The 19,270-nt window shown below is 31.5% G+C and overlaps 1 protein-coding gene across 1 annotated transcript in view; it reads left to right on the top strand.

Annotated features, from left to right (window-relative positions):
- Positions 1 to 4,924: 4,924 nt before the first annotated feature.
- Positions 4,925 to 19,270, top strand: part of LOC127738027 (cadherin-like and PC-esterase domain-containing protein 1) — a 47,669-nt gene continuing 33,323 nt past the window's right edge. The window contains exons 1-6 of the mRNA XM_052249079.1: positions 4,925 to 5,285; positions 15,632 to 15,767; positions 16,416 to 16,492; positions 17,016 to 17,100; positions 17,827 to 17,959; positions 18,659 to 18,803. Of these exons, the coding sequence (XP_052105039.1) occupies positions 4,974 to 5,285; positions 15,632 to 15,767; positions 16,416 to 16,492; positions 17,016 to 17,100; positions 17,827 to 17,959; positions 18,659 to 18,803 (888 nt within the window). The 5' untranslated portion in view covers positions 4,925 to 4,973. The remainder of the gene's footprint in view (positions 5,286 to 15,631; positions 15,768 to 16,415; positions 16,493 to 17,015; positions 17,101 to 17,826; positions 17,960 to 18,658; positions 18,804 to 19,270) is intronic.

Raw genomic sequence — 19,270 nt, 5'->3', positions numbered from 1 at the left:
TCTCAAAGGAAGAAAAGCTAGTTATTTAATTGTTGACTTGAAGTTTGAACATTACAAGCTATAATCCCTAATGAAAACAATTCTGAACAGATGCATCTGATACATCTGCACTTGACTTTAAATCTTTAGAATTAAAAGTTTGCAGAGCCATTATAGTATTTGATCATAGTATTAAAATCTTTACATAAAACTTTAAGGGAAATGGCAATTTGTATTGTTACTTTTTAACATTGTTTGGTTTCATGTAGATCAGGCATGTCAGGTGGAACATAAAATTGAAATACAGCAGTAACAGGTAGGTCAGGATTTTTTTTTGGTGGTCCATCAAAACTAAAATCATACATTGCAATTTCAAGGACTTCTGAAATCCTCAGAGGCAAAAATATATAATAAATTATTATAATAATACAAAACAATAATGTATGTTATTAAATATTGATTGTAGGAATAACTATTGACATTGGGTTTTGTATCACAGTGGCTTTTGGCAGGTACCATCACCTTTTTATAGTTTATTGTTCACAAGTACAGCAGAAATAATGACAGTTACCTAGACTTTATAGAAAGTTTACAAAAAGTAATAGTAATAGAAATTCTGGAATGAATAATCCAAGTAATACTGGCCTAGTTTCCTCCCAATATATATTTGAAAATGATTAAGATGTGAAGAAATATCAGCACCTTACTCAAAAAAAAAGAAAGAACAGGGGTCCATTCCTCATGATTCTATGGTTTGTATAGACAAAGTATGTAAATGTACTGCCTGTTTACATTGATGTTGTTAAAATGATGAAACTTGGTTTGTGATTGGATGTTTGTTATGCACCTTTAAAAGAAAAGTCAATAGTAAGTTCAAGATAAAGATTTCTTCTATGGCTTTCTCTGCTAGAAAATTTTAGAACTTAAAAAGACTGTTTGAGACATTAAAAGTCAAACTTTCTTGTAAGATATATATTAAGATACATTAACATTTATGCTTTAAAACCTCAAAAGGCCTCAAGGACCATGTGTGGTCAGTTAAAATGAAAATAAAATATTGAGGTACATGTGGTGAAATAAAGAATCCCAAAAAAGAGAATGATTTATTGTGGTATTTGAGGTGAAGTTAATGTACATGTATATCAGTTTGTGGTTTACCGCAAGATATATCAATCAGGCAATGAAAATAGAAGAAAAAGTAAACGTTTTGCTTAATCAACAGTTGTAATAGCATAGTGTAAATGTTATTTTAGCATTCAAAATTTTATTTGTATATACGTGCAATAAAGCATGTGCAGTTTATATTTCTAAAGCTAAAGAGCTTGTGGTTTATATTTCTAAAGATAAAGAGTACTATTAAACAAACAAGTTTTGAAGCTGTGAACTTCAGTGTTTTTTAAGGAATTGATTTATATAGATATTTGGTTCACAGATAAGGTCCAGTTTTCCTTGAAGATACTGGTGTTTCATTTTGATTTATTGGTACTTATAGTAATACTTCATGTAACCTTGGACTGACACCAGTCGATAAAACAGATATCTAGTAATTAATGGGTACCAGTATAATATATGTCCTTCAATCTCTACCATAACTTATTCTGTCTAGAGCTGACATGACAGTTCCAATTGACATCATCATGATATACTCTTAAGTCTTGTCTGTCCTCTTAAAGAGTTGCTTCATAGATAGATACTTATCAAACTCTTAGTATGACAATTTTCATTGAAATTTTTTTCTTAATTCTTTTTATTTGGAAAACATCAATCTCTTTGAGCCATGACTACAATTTTTGTTACTCTGCAACTAAGCAGCCTCATGTAGAAAAAAACAGATGTCTGGCGTTTTAAATTTTAAGCCTGGTATTTTTTTTAATTTGTTTTATTAGCATAAAACAGCATCTGTTATTTAGTTAATGTATATTGAGAAATTTTATACTTAGATATATATCTGTAACAAAAAGAGTCAGATTGTGAGTTCAGTTATAACGTTTTTCCCTCACTTCCACAAGAAGTAAAGCATGTGTCAGTCTTATATTCGTTCTTACAGCCTCACCTTACAAAAAATGTACAGGGATTTAAACATATTTAATAACATGAAACTTAAATGGCTTTTTCTTAATTTGAAAATTGCTTTATCAAGTAACATTTATACACATGTCATATTAAAATGACAAGAATTTTAATGAAAAAAGTAAAAAAAAACAGTACGACATATTAAATTTCATTTCCTAAAAAAAACTGAATGAAAAGATCATGGCAAGATAAAAAATTTCTCAGATGATATGGAAAAGATCAGGTTTCAATTACTCAAAACTTCCAATTTTGAAGATGTTTAAATTTCACAGTTATTTTGATAAATACGTAGAGATTTGCCTGGAGGCTGTGTGGCTTGTTAAAGTATACTGTGATGTATGGTAGGTTGATCCCACCTTTAACAATTTATCATTGTCAAGTTACAATGGCTCTAGGGTCAGGGATTATTATCCCCTCCCATCCTTAACATAAAACAGTATGTTCCTGGTTTTGTTTACATTGTTAACCTTTGATTCCTTTAATCCATTCATTACACAGAGATCAGTGACACTGGATTAACAAAGAATCTCTGTGTTTTTCAGCAGTGTGGACTTTTATCATTTTTTTCAGGTAAGCTTTTGTGGTTGCAAGTATTTTTTTAAGAAAAAGTCCAATGATTATTTAAATGTTAGAATTAATTTTAGAAAAAGGAGTTTTTTTCATAAATTCAAATTTATAAAGATCTATAATAGCAGTTAAAAAATATATTGAAATAAAATGTAAAGATTTAAAATATAGCTTTTCTTTTGGTTAGCTGAATCCATAAGAATCAAATGTAAATGATGTGTATCTAAGATTGGATTTATGGTTGCTTGGACCTTATGTATGAAAGTCCTCAATTTTTTTGTTTGTTAAAAAGTATGAAATTATATAGATCTTGAAAGTCTTGTTTTAATGCTGTCTTATTGAGTGGTAGTTCTAACCTTTTAAGTGGTCCAACTCCTTTTTCAGGCCATGAACATGTATTCCAGTGGTGTTTTTTTTTTTAAACTTTTTTCATTGACATATTGTCTCTCTTGATTCTTTCTAATTTTGTTCCCCATGCTCAATTCTTGTTAAATGTTTTGTTAGCCTTGAACATATTTTTTTAAAGATAAGAGGTTGTTGAAATGGGGCATACAATAAAGTTAATAACATAAAATAAGATGCCAAAATATACTGAACCTACAGAAATAGACATTTATCATACTGGTAGTGATTATAGAGTAAAAGTCCTTTTTTCAAAGTTACAATGTTTAGTTTTTATGAGACAGTACCCAGGTAATTCATCTTTCCCTGACATGAAAGTAAATACCATCTTGCTTTGTTATTTATCTAGTTATTCCCTGTTATTTATACATCAATTGTATGTTATGTATACCCTTTATTGAAAAATTTAAGAATTATTTTCCCACCATTTAACAATAATTATATCTTAACAGTAGGGGACATCATTAAACATTATGTCACACAAGTCCTTGTTTATTTCACCTTTTGTCACTAAATAGCTAAGTAATAATTGTTACTTTCATGGTTTATTTGATAATCACAGACCATGAAACCTTTTATCTCAAGTAATGATAGAGCATGGTCTGTCTAAAAGAAAGTCTTGATAAAATTCTGCAGTTGCAGATAGGATTAGTTAACAAACAGATGGATTGTCAGGTTTTGTGGTTGAAATTAAACAGATATTTCCAGAAAATGATATACTTTTTATCTTAATTGATGGTGAGAGTTGTGCATGAGGAATTGGTTGTGCTAACTAAATACATGTTATGTAATAGAACTGTCAAATGATGTTTATTTTTTATGTTTGCTGTTCAGCTGTTGTGTCATATATTAAATTTGTTAGAAAATACTGTGAAGAGAACTTACAGGACTTTGATATTCAATTTTGGTAAGACATCTTAAAGAGGAATATATATTATTACCTTATCAAAACTTAATTTTCAGATATGCATTATAAGCACGATAACTTGCCTACCTGTTGAATTGGCATTAATTATATTGATGTTAATTGTTTTGCTGAAGAAATTGTTTGCTGTTTAGTGACAAGCAGTTTATTAAACATTGCTTGAAAATATTTGAGAGAATTTGAAGGTGAGCTTTCAATGAATCCCTGTTCAATTATATGACTACACCTGTAAAATACTTATTTACAGTTACATTTCAGATAAACATTTACTTATATATCAATTGAAAATGAAATATAATAGTTTGATAAAAATAAGTGCATCAGAAGCTACAGCGTCATATATGATTTTAATTAAAAGTATAAAAAATCCCTTCAGTTCATCTTTACCAACTATAAGATAGGAAGAAACCTCCAACGTCATGATGCCATATTCAAATTGAAATACCATTTAAAAAATACAGTTTTGCCTTGGTTCAGTTAACTATAGTAACAAACCTCCACTCTTTGGATGGCTACACAACTTATTTTCAGTTGGCATGTTTAGAGCTATTGTTAACTTTTCACATTTTCCTCATCTCTTGAACTGCAAATCCAGATGTATCTGAATGTAAGGAAGGCTGATTTATATAACTTTTTCAATACCTGAGGTAAAAAAGGTCCTTTTTATGACTGACACAGACATTGCTTGAAATTGATAGGCCATTTTTCTCTTGAATGGGCTATTTTATTTGTGTTCATACATTGCAACATTAAGAGAAAGTACACTTTATTTGTACTGTCCTAATATAGATATTTTTTATGCTGCCATTATTATTATTTTCATTAAACAAATTGTCCATTATAATTAATCTAAGTATAAAATTGATATGTATATCAACTCAAATGATCAGTTTTTATTATCACCTTAAATTAGCATATAATTCTATAATAAAGTACATTACACAAATATGTAACATTTATCTTGTAGATATTGTTATTAGAATGGTTACATGTACATGAATGACGAAATAAAAAGTGATGTTGAAAGATGTCTGTCTGTCTGTCAAAAAGTACTCTGCGTCAGACATTTCTATGGATGATACTGGTAGCCTGCTTATCTTCACTGGTAACTTACCATATTGGACTGTTACTACCATGGGTAGAAACGAACCAGGCTTCAGATCAGGTCCAGCAACATGTAAGAATGAATCGTATGCTGATGAAAGAAGTTAATTCAAAAGAGACTGGCACTGATGACAGAATATATGAAAATAATGGCAGGCAAAATTCCTTGAGGAAGTTATCTGTTAATCAGCATCACAGTACACAGAGCTCCACTATACTGGCCAAGTTGAAACAAGTAAGTACTTATCTGACTGCTCACAGTACTAAGCAAACTTTAAATATTTGTACCTCACTGTACCTTAAAGAACATGTATTGTAAATATTAGTTTCAATTATTTGCCATTTGTCATGCTCAGGCTTCATAGTGACCTATAGTTATTCTTTATGACCTTACAGTGACCTATAGTTGCTTACATCCACATTCTTTGGTCTATGGCGGATAGTTTTCTCATTGGCAATTGGCAATCATGCCACATCCCATTGTTTTTGTATTCCTTATATTTTATAAAAGAACAAGTGTGGACACAGATGAATGTGGATAGTATGTTTGGATGTTTGACAGTGTTTTATATGACAAAAGGAGTTCTATGTTTTTCCTATATGGTGTTATTAACTGTGTTGCACGATGACAACCAATCTGAGCATGAGGAGTGTTGTTTATTTAATATTTAGATTTTATGTTCAAGAGGGCATGAAAGAGACACTAATTGCATTAATGACCAAATGATTATGATAGAATATTTTCCACATCTTTGATTTTGGATAAATTTTGTAGCTAGGAGAGCATCACATAATAGGTTCATTTTTTCATGTGATTTTTTTTTAAATGGGAGATGATATCTGAGAACATGATATCAGGAGGCTGCAATTCAGTGGTTGTTGTTTGTCTATGTGTTACATAATATTTGTTTTTTGTTTATTTTGTGAACATAAATAACATAAATGACAATGCGTTATGGGCTTTGCTCATTGTTGAAGGCTGTACGGTGACCCGTAGTTGTTAATTTCTGTGTCATTTTGGTCTGTTGTGGAGAATTGTCTCATTGGCAATCATACCACATCTTTTTTATATGTATTTGCTCACTATTTGTATGGTTCTATTTATATTACTTTGTGGTGGATTGTCAGTATCATTAGTAAAATATTTTGTTAAAATGTCGAAATTATTTCTCAGATTAGAAGACATTTATTGGTTTTTAGTAATGAAAATGCCTGACATGATGCTTGGGGCTAGATGAGCTAGAAAGTAAACTTCTGTGTTGTTTTTTATCAATTCTTTGATAACATCTCCTCCAAAGCTGGCCGAAGCAAAAACAAGTTTTGACCAATATGAAAACGATATCAACAAAAAAACCTTTGTGAGCATGCTTCAAAGACTCATAACTGCTCCAAAAGTAATCTGATAGAATTTCAAGCATGTCAAGTGGGTATTATGAAAATCTACTTAATATGTCTAAATATCAAAAAAGTTATAGTATTCAATATGAAAAAGGTATTGCAAAATTATTCTCTTTTCAATTTTTTTTGTTATACATGTATGGATAGAAATATAAGTGATACCAATACAGTATTTGTTGTGGTATGAAAGTGTAGTTATTAACATTTACTGTAACAATGTTAATTCACACAAATTATGAAATAAACAAATGAATGAAAAATGTTGAACATGTACAATGAAATATAGTTTTAGAAATCAATTAGGCCAGATAGGCCTTATAATTTTTTTTTTTTTTTAACATACTGAATGACCATTTACACTCAGGACCGAGTCATCAGTAGGCAGTACAGATGTATTAAAACAACCTAGCATCATATTGCTAGTAGCGAGTGTAGCATTGTCAGGTAAATTTGTTCTTTTTTTAAAATTTGGTTAAAGGACAAAAAATGTTTGGTTCAAATCATAATAAAATGCTTTTATCTCCTTATTACTTACATTGTACATAGAATGGATACTACCCTGACAAATCCTTGTACATGAGAGTTGTCTGTCAAATCTTTATTTCACAAAGAATGAATTGCATAACAATGAACCGAGCTCAAAGCAAAGCACTTTAATAATACACTTAGACAAAGAGCTCAATCCAGTGATATACTTTGTACTACAGGTCCTTCATGAACATCCTATCCACCAAAACCATATCTCACAAACATGCCATACTACATGTACATGGTTCGATCAGAAGTCCTGAAAAAGATATGAATTTTATTATCATATTTTAATTATACATACACAGGTTAAAAGTTATATACTCCAATGGCAGTCTTTCCTGCTAAAATGTCATGTGTAGAATGTGATATACCATTTTTGGGTCTATATGGGTACTGTCCTTTATATTCATTAGGTCATTTTGACACAACAAAATATATAGAAAGTGTTAACTTTGATCTGGAAATTGAGTTCTTTTTCGCAAAATAAACCCACTAAAACTAAACTTTGAATGCAAAAGACCCCTAAATGGCTAACAGATATTGCTATAAAGAATAGTCCATGATGATTATTGTTATTAAAGAGTTCATGAAATGTACACTGATTCTGTCAGTTGAATGGACTAGAATGAGATAAGTTATATAAACATAAAGGTTTTTTCAACAGTTGTGGTGTAAATTAAATCAGTTTTATTTTATGGTTGACATATTTAAGTATATATGTAGACCATTGGCTTTTCAACACTTACAATATCGATTATCTATTTATTGTTATATTGTTGGTATTTTTCACCTTCCTAAAACAGTTTTAACGCAACATGAACGCAAGCTTAATAGATCTTGATAGGGTGTCCTCACATATTTTGACGTTGCTGAAAAATTTTGGTTGACATATGTATCCTCTTCTCATCGTTTTTCGTGCTATTAAGAATGCATACTGTCGTCACAATTTCCATTGAAAAGGCATGCATAGTACAAATTCATATGACGAACGAAAACATATGATCTGACTATATACATGTACATGTATGTATAGGTTATCAGCTTTTCTGCACATATTAGCCGGTAAGCCGCAATGAACCTATTATGGCGAGTGAGCGCAGCTGAGCTAAAATGAATCAAATTGTGTCCTCAGTGGGGGATATTTTAAGGGATCTATATGAAGAAAACCTGATCATCTGTTTATCGTTCTATTACTGGCTTTTTCACCTCCCTAACTTGGCCTAAGACAGTTTTTACAGACGAAAGCAAGCTTGATAACTACTCCTCACACACATGTAAAGATTATCGGCTTTTCTACACGAGTCATGAATATCGTAAAATGTTAGCCAGTGAGCAGGCCCGCAATGAACCTTTTTAGCGAGTGAGCCCAGCTAATGAGCTAAAATGAATCAAATTGTGTACTCAGTCACAGTTGGTGATATTTTAAGGTATCTACACAAAGAAAACATGCTTATATAAATCTCAGTGGCGGATCCACAACTTTTCATAAAAGGGGGGTGGCCGCTGACTGACCTAAGGGTTGCCCACTCCCGTCATGCTTCCCCAGTGGCGGATCCGGGGGGACGGTTCCGAGGGTTGGAACCCCCCCCCCCCCCCCTTTTTTTGGACGATCAATGCATTTGAATGGGGACACATAGTTGGAACACCCCCCCCCCCCCCCCCTTTGTCCCGAGTTGGGAACCCCCCTTTTATAAAATGGCTGGATCCGCCCCTGCTTCCCTATAAAATCAACAAATTTTCCCCACCCCCTGGATCCGTCTATGTAACTGTTTATCGTTCTGCGTAATACTGGCTTTTTCACCTCCCTTACTTGGCCCTAGACATTTGCTTATCTGTTTAAAGTTCTATCACTGGCTTTTTTAGACTAGAGACTTCATGTGTACAAACCTGACGTCAAACTCGTGTACTATAAAAGAAGAGACAAATAATTTCACATTAAATCCTGTAACATTACATCTAAAGATAATTACAATCCAAAGTAAATTATATTACGATGTCAATGGACTAAATTCCCGCGCAAATGTCATCACTGGGATAGACCAAAACGAATTTAAGGTTTATGTATCATTCACATTCCGATCAATTTACTCAGTTAAATAAAATATATGTGTTAACTATTTTTATATTGGTTTTGATTTAGTTAATCTATCAGAAAAAAGGATTTATTTCTCGCAGATAGCCCTCAATACTATACACCAACTCGACACTAAAGCTATAAAACCCTAAAACATAATAGTATATGGAATTGTCCAAACGGATTACCTAATATTGATGTAGGTGAAATATGTAGATTCAGAATTGTGTACACAGAAATAAGATCAGAAATAAAGCCCTATGTAAGGTGAAAACAATAACACAACTGTATAAAATCATTGTTTATTAAATTTGCTTGCATAAGAACCATGAAGTTAAAATTCATAACGATTACGTTTATCCTGTCAATCCCTTTTCTTCATTGCATCAAGGCTTCCGTTGCTTTACATCGAGCAGCAATTCAACCAATTGGGGAATGTTAAGTTGGGACATACCTCTATTTTTAGAAGCGTGATCTTTACATCGAGGCTTGCGTTGCTTTACACCGAGGCCACAGTAGTTCGACCAATCGGGGAATGTTTATTTGGGGCATGTGACCTATTGAACTGCAGGTTTTATAATATTTTAATCGAAATTGTAGAAAAATGAAATGTTGTTAGTACATACAAAACAGAAAATGATGAATACTTTTAGTAAAAGATAAATTGGATCCGGGTTCTGTGTATTCACATCATTTGTACAACTCTCCTTACTGATGCCATTTTTTGGAATTTCTGTGACCTAAATGGTTCGCGAAAATTAATATTTTATTATATATATAGTAATAAGGGTTTAATATTGGAGTATTTTTTATTGGATGTTAAAGTAAAGGATACAAGATATGATGAGGAAGTCATCTTTCAGCAATCCAACTTTGCACTGATAATTTGGTAAAGCAGTATCATTTGTTTATAAATACAAGATGTATGCTTTTGAAATTGAACAGATAAGGCCCTGGAAATAATCTTTTTCTGTGGATTGACACTTACAAAATGTTTCAAACTTTGCTTTTGATGTTGAGAAAAGGTGGTACATATGTTTGTGCCAAAAAAGATAGATCTCTCTAATCTATATGCAATACAGAATTCTTTTTAATGTATGTTAGATGAACTCAAATTATCAGGGGAATTTATAAAAAAAACATCAAATCACTAAAGATATTCTGCGATTTGGAATATTACAATTGTATTAATTACCAGACTGCAGAAAAGGAACCAGTTGGATAATTTTTGTTTGGTTCCTGCCACAATAAAAATATGAGTTGATAAATTACCTTCAGAATACACATGTTCTAAACAAAATAATTGGTATATAATTGGTTTATTTAGTTGATGATATCTAGATAAGTAGATAAGAGAATTGGTGATGTGTGATAAACTGATCTGATTTATGTATATAGATTATTGTATTGTTGCTTTGTGTTATATATTAACTGTATACAGAAGTAAGATATTCCAGTTGTTTATAGGCAAGGTCTGATGATGAAAAATATCTGTAAATTAAAGGATCATAACAATAAATCCTTGTAATTAATGTGTAAGCACAGTAAAACTGTTAAATCAAGGCATTCATCTTAAATCAAAATTGCTGCTCTTTGTATAAACTATTAGGTTCAATGTTGACAACACAAATCTTAAATAACTAGTGGAAGGTGAAGTGGATTTAGTCTGACATATGAAATTTATGTAAATTTATGCAGAATGCTGACTTCAAAGATTTGAAAGAAAACAACCAATATGAATAAAGACTGTTAAGACAGGGTCATTAGAATGTAATTGGGTTAAACTGATAAACTAAATCATCTCCCATTTTTGTCGAGCCTTCGACTTTTGTCGAAAAAGCAAGACATAGCGATCCTACATTCCGTCGGCGGCGGCGTCAGCGGCGGCCACAAATATTCACTCTGTGGTTAAAGTTTTTGAAATTTTAATATTCTTAAACTAACCTGGATTTCTACCAAACTAGGACAGAAGCTTGTTTATGATCATAAGATAGTATCCAGAAGTAAATTTTGTAAAAAAAAAATTCCATTTTTTCCGTATTTAACTTATAGATGGACTTAGTTTTTCTGCCAGGAAACATTACATTCACTCTGTGGTTAAAGTTTTTTAAATTTTAATAACTTTCTTAAACTATCCTGGATTTGTACCAAACTTGGACAGAAGCTTGTTTATGATCATAAGATAGTATCCAGAAGTAAATTTTGTAAAAAAAAAATTCCATTTTTTCCGTATTTAACTTATGAATGGACTTAGTTTTTTCTGCCAGGAAACATTACATTCACTCTGTGGTTAAAGTTTTTTGTCGAGCCTGCGACTTTTGTCGCAGAAAGCTCGACATAGGGATAGTGATCCGGCGGCGGCGGCGGCGGCGGCGGCGGCGGCGGCTACGGCGGCGGCGGCGTTAGCTAACTTCTTAAAAGCTTTATATTTTAGAAGGTGGAAGGTCTAGATGCTTCATACTTTGTATATGGATGCCTCATGTTACGAAGTTTCCGTCAGTCACATGTCCAATGTCCTTGACCTCGTTTTCATGGTTCAGTGACTGCTTGAAAAAAAAGTTAAGATTTTTTGTAATGTTAGATTCTCTCTTATTATAAGTAATAGGATAACTATATTTGGTATGTGTGTACCTTGCAAGGTCCTCATGCCCGTCAGACAGTTTTCACTTGACCTCGACCTCATTTCATGGATCAGTGAACAAGGTTAAGTTTTGGTGGTCAAGTCCATATCTCAGATACTATAAGCAATAGGTCTAGTATATTCGGTGTATGGAAGGACTGTAAGGTGTACATGTCCAACTGGCAGGTGTCATCTGACCTTGACCTCATTTTCATGGTTCAGTGGTTATAGTTAAGTTTTTGTGTTTTAGTCTGTTTTTCTTATACTGTATGCCATAGGTCTACTATATTTGGTGTATGGAATGATTGTAAGGTGTACATGTCTAGCGGGCAGGTGTCATCTGACCTTGACCTCATTTTCATGGTTCAGTGGTCAAAGTTAAGTTTTTGAGTTTTGGTCTTTTTTTCTAATACTATATGCAATAGTTCAACTATATTTGGTATGTGCGTACCTTGCAAGGTCCTCATGCCCGTCACACAGTTTTCACTTGACCTCGACCTCATTTCATGGATCAATGAACAAGGTTAAGTTTTGGTGGTCAAGTCCATATCTCAGATACTATAAGCAATAGGTCTAGTATATTCGGTGTATGGAAGGACTGTAAGGTGTACATGTCCAACTGGCAGGTGTCATCTGACCTTGACCTCATTTTCATGGTTCAGTGGTTATAGTTAAGTTTTTGTGTTTTGGTCTGTTTTTCTTATACTGTATGCCATAGGTCTACTATATTTGGTGTATGGAATGATTGTAAGGTGTACATGTCTAGCTGGCAGGTGTCATCTGACCTTGACCTCATTTTCATGGTTCAGTGGTCAAAGTTAAGTTTTTGAGTTTTGGTCTTTTTTTCTAATACTATATGCAATAGGTCATCTATATTTGGTGTATGGAAATATTTTATGATGTACCTGTCAGTCTTGCAGGTTTTATTTGACCTTGACCTCATTTTCAGGGTTCATTGCTCAGTGTTCAGTTTTTGTGTTTTGGTCTGTTTTTCTAATACTATAAGCAATAGGTCAACTATATTTGTTGTATGGAAGGATTGCAAGCTGTAGTACATGTCTGCCTGGCATTGTTCATCTGACCTTGACCTCATTTTCTTGGTTCATTGGTCAATGTTTAGTTTTCTTGGTTAAGTCTGTATCTTAGAAACTATAAACAATAGGTCAACTATATTTAGTGTATTGAATGATTGTAAGGTGTACATGCATTTCTTGTTTGGTTTATATGACCTTGACCTCATTTTCTTGGATCATGTTAAGTGTATGTGATAGTTGTAGTAAAGCTTTATATTTAGGACTATCAACATAATATCAATGATTAGTAAAGAAGGCGAGACATTTCAGCGTGTGCACTCTTGTTTAAATTTTAATAACTTTCTTAAACTATCCTGGATTTATACCAAACTTGGACAGAAGCTTGTTTATGATCATAAGATAGTATCCAGAAGTAAATTTTGTAAAAAAAAAATTCTATTTTTTCCGTATTTAACTTATGAATGGACTTAGTTTTTCTGCCAGTTAACATTACATACAGTCTGCAGTTAAAGTTTTTAAAACATTTATTAGATTCATAAACCATCCTGGATTTTTTCCTAAACTTGGACAGAAGCTTCTTACAATCAAAAGATAGTATCGAGAGGAATATTTTAATTTTTTTTCCCTCATTTTTGTTGAGCCTGCGATTAACAGCAAAAATAGGCGAGACACTGGGTTCCGTGGAACCCTTACGAATTTTTTAATAAAATTATTGGAAAAAGTAAAGGTACACACTGAGAGGAATTAACAATTATGATATTAAGGTCTAACAAAGGCATATTTCACATTAGAAGAAGTTGGTTAAGATGGAGTAATGCTGACAATATCTGTTTAGGACAACTTTAAGTCTATATGGGTTTAGTCATAAACTTTGATATATATTATATAAGTCGGGAAATAATTATGTGATAAAAGAGGTGCACAGTTAGTCCCCATAAGAATACCATTTTAACTGTATATTTTTTTCTTTAGGAATGAAAAAATATTTTCATACAAATACTTATAGCTTAAATCATTTGTGTGTATGTCTATTCAGAGACTCATTATTTGTCTCTCGTCTAATTAATGTGTTTTTAGTATTTATTTGTTTTTCCCCCTACAAAGGAATTGAGATATAGAAATGCCTAGATTAATTAAAAAACTTTCAATGGAAAATTTTGTTTGATAAGATGTGGAACAGTGGTAGTGCTCCATAAAGAGTAGAAAAATCATAACTGTCACCTTTGAACTTGACACTGGAACTGAGCTTATTCAAACATTTCAAGATTTTTTGAGTCTACATCTACTAATTTATCTAGATGGCATATGTTTGAAAATACTGGTTTATTGTTGATGAAATGAAGCCAATATTTAGCACCACATAAATGGATGTAGGTATACCAACAGGTGCTTTTTTTCTTGTGTTATTTATTACAGTTGATGAAGACATATGTTAGATTTAATTACTAACTGCTTCCAGATAATTTATATATGTCATTGTGTTTGTCTACAGGGGGATGATAATCAATTAATCTAAGTGACCCTGCTTCTTGTTTTTATGTTTTGACCTTGGGGGGATTATAATAGACCATTTATCTTTATTACAACTCATAAACAAAACATTTTTACTTACATATAAATAATAAAATGTATGAATTTTTTAAACATGATGTAAAAAGTCAATTGTCATTTCTATGTTAACTGTGGTGTCAAATCTGATAGGATTCTATTTTAACCCCTTAAAGCATATTTTTATATTGCTGTCTCATTGACTTATACCCCACATTGTCTTTATGAATGAGACTAAAAGTCATGTGAACTTGTCTTTTTTTAGTGTAAAGCAGTTAAAAATAATGACAGTTACTTTTATAGCAGTGTATTTGTTAATGGGGTTAAGAAAGGAAAAGATAAGAACTTGACTTGTGTCTGTCCAGTGGTAATATCACAATATATTAGTCCAAATTAAACCTTTAACATATTTTCGAACATCCTGGCACTTTAAATTTCTAGGAGATGAGATTCTCTTGGTTTCTCTGGAAATTCACAATGCTTAACTCCGATTTAAAACAAAATGGTAAAAGACATCACAAAGATATTTTAAACCAATGTCTATTAAATATGATCAGGAGATTTGCAAAATCCATCTCAAATTGAATTTTAGTGATTCAACAAAAAAATAAATTAATTTTTAAATTTGTATTTATTATTATATATGGTAAAACCCGAGGATTTGTCCTCGCTTCAAGTCTCCAATATTCAAATAGATAAACACAATCTAATTATCTGATTTGTCAATTTTCAGCTGAGATGCAAGCATGAAATTATGTATAGCAGTAATTAAGTTTTTTTGTTTTCAAAATTCATTGATTAATGTAAATTTTTCATTATTGGGTGATTTTTTTTCATGAGATCTATCATGTCCATAGAATTATTGTAGATACACTTAGCTGTCTGTCTGTCTGTCAGGCTTCATCTAACATTGACCTTGTAATATAGTTTATTCATACATTGATGAAAGTTGTATTTACCGATTACCAGTATATAAGTTTCTTGTTACTACAAGCATGGAGTTTCTATTCTGAATACAACCTCCTTGCTTTATAGACTAAGTTTCCTAATTTGTGGTTTATAAATGTTTAGTGATTAGGTCAGTTTCTACATTATTATAGAATTTGATTTAATTTCTATATAAAGTCTATAGTTGGATAAATGATGTCAATGTCTCTAAAAGGTTTGATGCATGAAATTTGACCTTGATCTCATAGTCAGAATCAATTACACAGGCTATTTACTCTACTAACTCTTATTGATAATGATGATTCAATTAATGTGATTATTTCTACCATAAAAATAGAAGTCCAATTGCTGTACTGTTTTTTTTATTGGTTGATGTCAAGCTTCATGTAATTATACCAATTAGCAATTCATGATTGTCTTTTTTCCAGATTGAAAGCAGACTACAGAGTATATCTGCATACAGAACTGTACTGACATTAGGTCTGACTAAAAACCAAACACAATTTATAAAGGATGTGTTCTCTAAACATAATTATACAGTGTTTACAAAAGATGAAACAACTGGTATGTATTAAAAAAGCTTATGTTTATTTCTAATGTCCAATGATAATTAATTCAATTAAATATCACTTTTCATCGATTCAAATTGCTGGAATGACTCATGGTAGCTTTTCTCTCTATTACAGTTTGTTCGAATCTTTTTCATTAATGATGTGAAAAAGGATGTTGCATTCCACTAAATATCTTGGGATTCTCCAAAAGTAGAGAAAAATTGAGTGAAATCACGAGTAACAAGTCAGCTCCTTGTTTTCATTATGCAGCAATTCTTAAAATGTAAATAAAAAAATTACTGGTATGTCATATAAAAATGAAGTGGTACCACTGCCATTGAAAAGACAAAGAACAAAGTCTGTTTTAATTGCCCAAATATATAACAGTTCCCTAATAGTCTGTGAAATACTCTTGAATGCCTACAATGAATACAACAAAAATAAAGCACACTATGAAGTTGTGGTCACATCAACTTGAATCTTAGTACAAATGTTCATTGTGATGTGAAATATGTAATTATTTGCCAACTTAAGGGATTAGCCCCTATTTCATGGTTCACTGAAAATGGAAATGTGATAGTGCAATCAGTTCAGGGTGTTCTTTGTCTTTGAAGATAATTTTTATAAAATGATAATAGCTTATTTGATATTTGTTTTCTAGATACAAAAGGAAACTGGTCTGTAGTATGGACGGCAAGTAAAACTGATATAGAAAATAGACATGATGTCTATACCAAGGTAAGAACAGAGAGTCCTTACATTTATTGTTTATGACAACTTGTCACAAGCATTCAGATACTTATTTATACCTCACCGCTATAAAAGATTCTTATTAAAAAAAATTTCAACCATGGTATTGAAAATATTTAACTCCCCTTTAAAAGATTCTTGTTAAAAAAAATCAATCATGGTATTGAAAATATTTAACTGCTAATTTTCTCTTAAGAATTTTTAAACTTAGTTGTAATCATAGGAAAATTGTCCTTAAGATATTTCTATTTTTATTAAAAAAAAAATCAGAATTAAGAAATTGTGGTATGATAGCCAATGAGAGAACTTTCCCCTAAAAATCAAAGAATCAGAAAGTGTCTTTTTAATTGCCAAAATGAAATTCTTTTTTACAAATTAATGATAACAAACAAAAAGACACGGGTATAAATATAATTTCTGCTTAATCATAATTATCTTGATATCATTTAGTACTGTCAAATATTGGACATAGTAGTCTGCTTCATTGTATGTTTGCTTTCCTATCTTTCAGTACAACCACATACCAGTCCTACATCAAGTTATCAAACAGCCAGAATATATCTGTTACCTACATACAGTCTATAGTAAAGTTACAGGTATTTATAAACTATACAGAAGAATAAATGGTTTAACAAATGTTCTCAAAATAAGGTAATTAAAAAACAATGGTAAAAAAGGGAATGGAACATTTGAAATGTAAAAAAACTGACTGAACACTTGAAAAATCAACCAATAGAATACATGAAAAATTATTGACATATTATTCACTTAGAACAAGCACATTCCAAGGTGAAGATGTGTTTAACTAATATGACTCGTATGGCAGTCTTTTAGGGATAATCAACTAAAACTTAGAAAGACAAAACGTAAGTCATAGCTTATTTGAACAAGATTCATGGTAACATTTTGAACCTTTACAAATCAAATCAGCTTAAAATTCCTTCAACTTAAGAATGAATGCATGTCCCCAGAAGTGGTTTTTGTCTTAAAGTTATTGGGTATTGAGGATGAATATGGAATCAGGCTATTTGATACTTGGAACATCAACTCATTATTGGAGCTCAAAGTCATAGTTATAGCTTTGCACACATATTAAATAAACTGTTGATGGCAACTAAATGCAATCATGCTGAAAGTCCCATGATGGAGTAATCATGTTAATGTCAGCTAAATTCAATCATGCTGAAAGTCCCATGATGCTGGAAATTTAATCTTTTTACTAGTAATTTTCTTTAAATGAACTTGAGTATTTCTGCACAAAAGTGTAGTACAGAGCAAAATATTTACAAGACAGTTTCTCATTGAAGATTATTGTATTGCAGAGAGTCATAATACAACATGCTATGACAAACAACCAGCCTTAGAAAACAACATGGAACTCCAGTCTAGTTATTTATTGTACGATGAACAGAAAGGAATTCAGACCAAACATGGAACAGATTTAAGAGATGCGAGGTAGGTTTAAATACTGTGGATTTATTATTTTTCTTTTGAAACCATTTTTCTATGATTTCATTGGTATTGGTATAAGTAACCCATGAATTTAAATGTTTAATGAAGTTCACATTTTCCATAGGCTTGTTTGTATATCATATATCCTCGAAAATATAAGTTTTCCTCAGTCTGCAAAAATTGGTACCCACGAAAAACGAAAATAAATGAATTCACAGTAAGGGAATTTCAACTTCCCTACCAGGATAATTATGTTTTGATAGTAAACATGTGAAAAAAAGGAGATGTGGGGTAAATCAGACAGTAACCCAACAACACAAAAACAAATACATCCAGAAGTCAACATATGGTTCACTTGTTCTCAGTTTTACTTAAAAAAATAAATATAAAGTTATGAGATATTTTGTTACAGTGCTTTGATTTTGCTATTGTAATCTCATGGAAATGGTCACCAAGCCTGATGATGCCTCAGAGAAAGAACCCAGTAAAAAGGAAATGCTTCAAAATTTAAACGCATAACTGTTTCAAATTGAGAAATATCATATATCATTTAATTCAGTTCTAGAATCTATATATCAAACAGTGGAAAACATTTCAATTACCCAAAATTGCCATCTACAGGTCATTTATAAGGCATTAAGCAATGGACAGACAACAACATTGTTTGACATCTCTTAAAGTATTTGGATGATTATTTTCTAGGTACAAAGGTAGACTTTGGCATAGTGACAACAGTTTATTGAAGAAGAATGGTACTATCATCCATATGCAACTAAAAGTATATGTGGCAGCCATGTTTCCTGTAAGACTATACATCTACTCTGGAAATGAACTGGAAAAAATTAAGGTATGTTATTTCGTAGACATGTTTAATGAATTACTATTAGGATTGTAAAGATTTTTTTTTACTGGGTAGTTGAAAATAATCTTTTTTTCACAATAGGAGAGTTCCAGGAAAGATCCTTTCAAATGTGGTTTGGAAAATTCATAGCATGTGACATTTTTCTATGAACTAGTTTTCTTCACAGACTTATCAAGCAATTAAAATTATTTTAATAGATTTCCACTTAAAATATTTGACCACATATATATATTTTGATTCCCTCACTTCGATAAAAACTTACAGTAAGGTGTCACTATGGATAAGTTGATATTGTGTTGATCTCTAACTACTGATGTCATCATGTGACTGATGTGCTTAAACTTAAATCTTATGTGGTTAAACAGACTCGAACTAATGGAATTGTTAACCATTGAATTCTCAGCACCAGCCTAATTAAATTCAATGATCTTTCTTCAAAAGAAAATCTGAAT

This window comes from Mytilus californianus, unplaced genomic scaffold (genome assembly GCF_021869535.1).
Source record: "Mytilus californianus isolate M0D057914Y unplaced genomic scaffold, xbMytCali1.0.p SCAF_1, whole genome shotgun sequence".
In the NCBI taxonomy this organism is placed as follows: Eukaryota; Metazoa; Mollusca; class Bivalvia; order Mytilida; family Mytilidae; genus Mytilus; species Mytilus californianus.
Note: the sequence above shows the minus strand (reverse complement) of the source record. Positions and strands in the feature narration are given on the sequence as shown.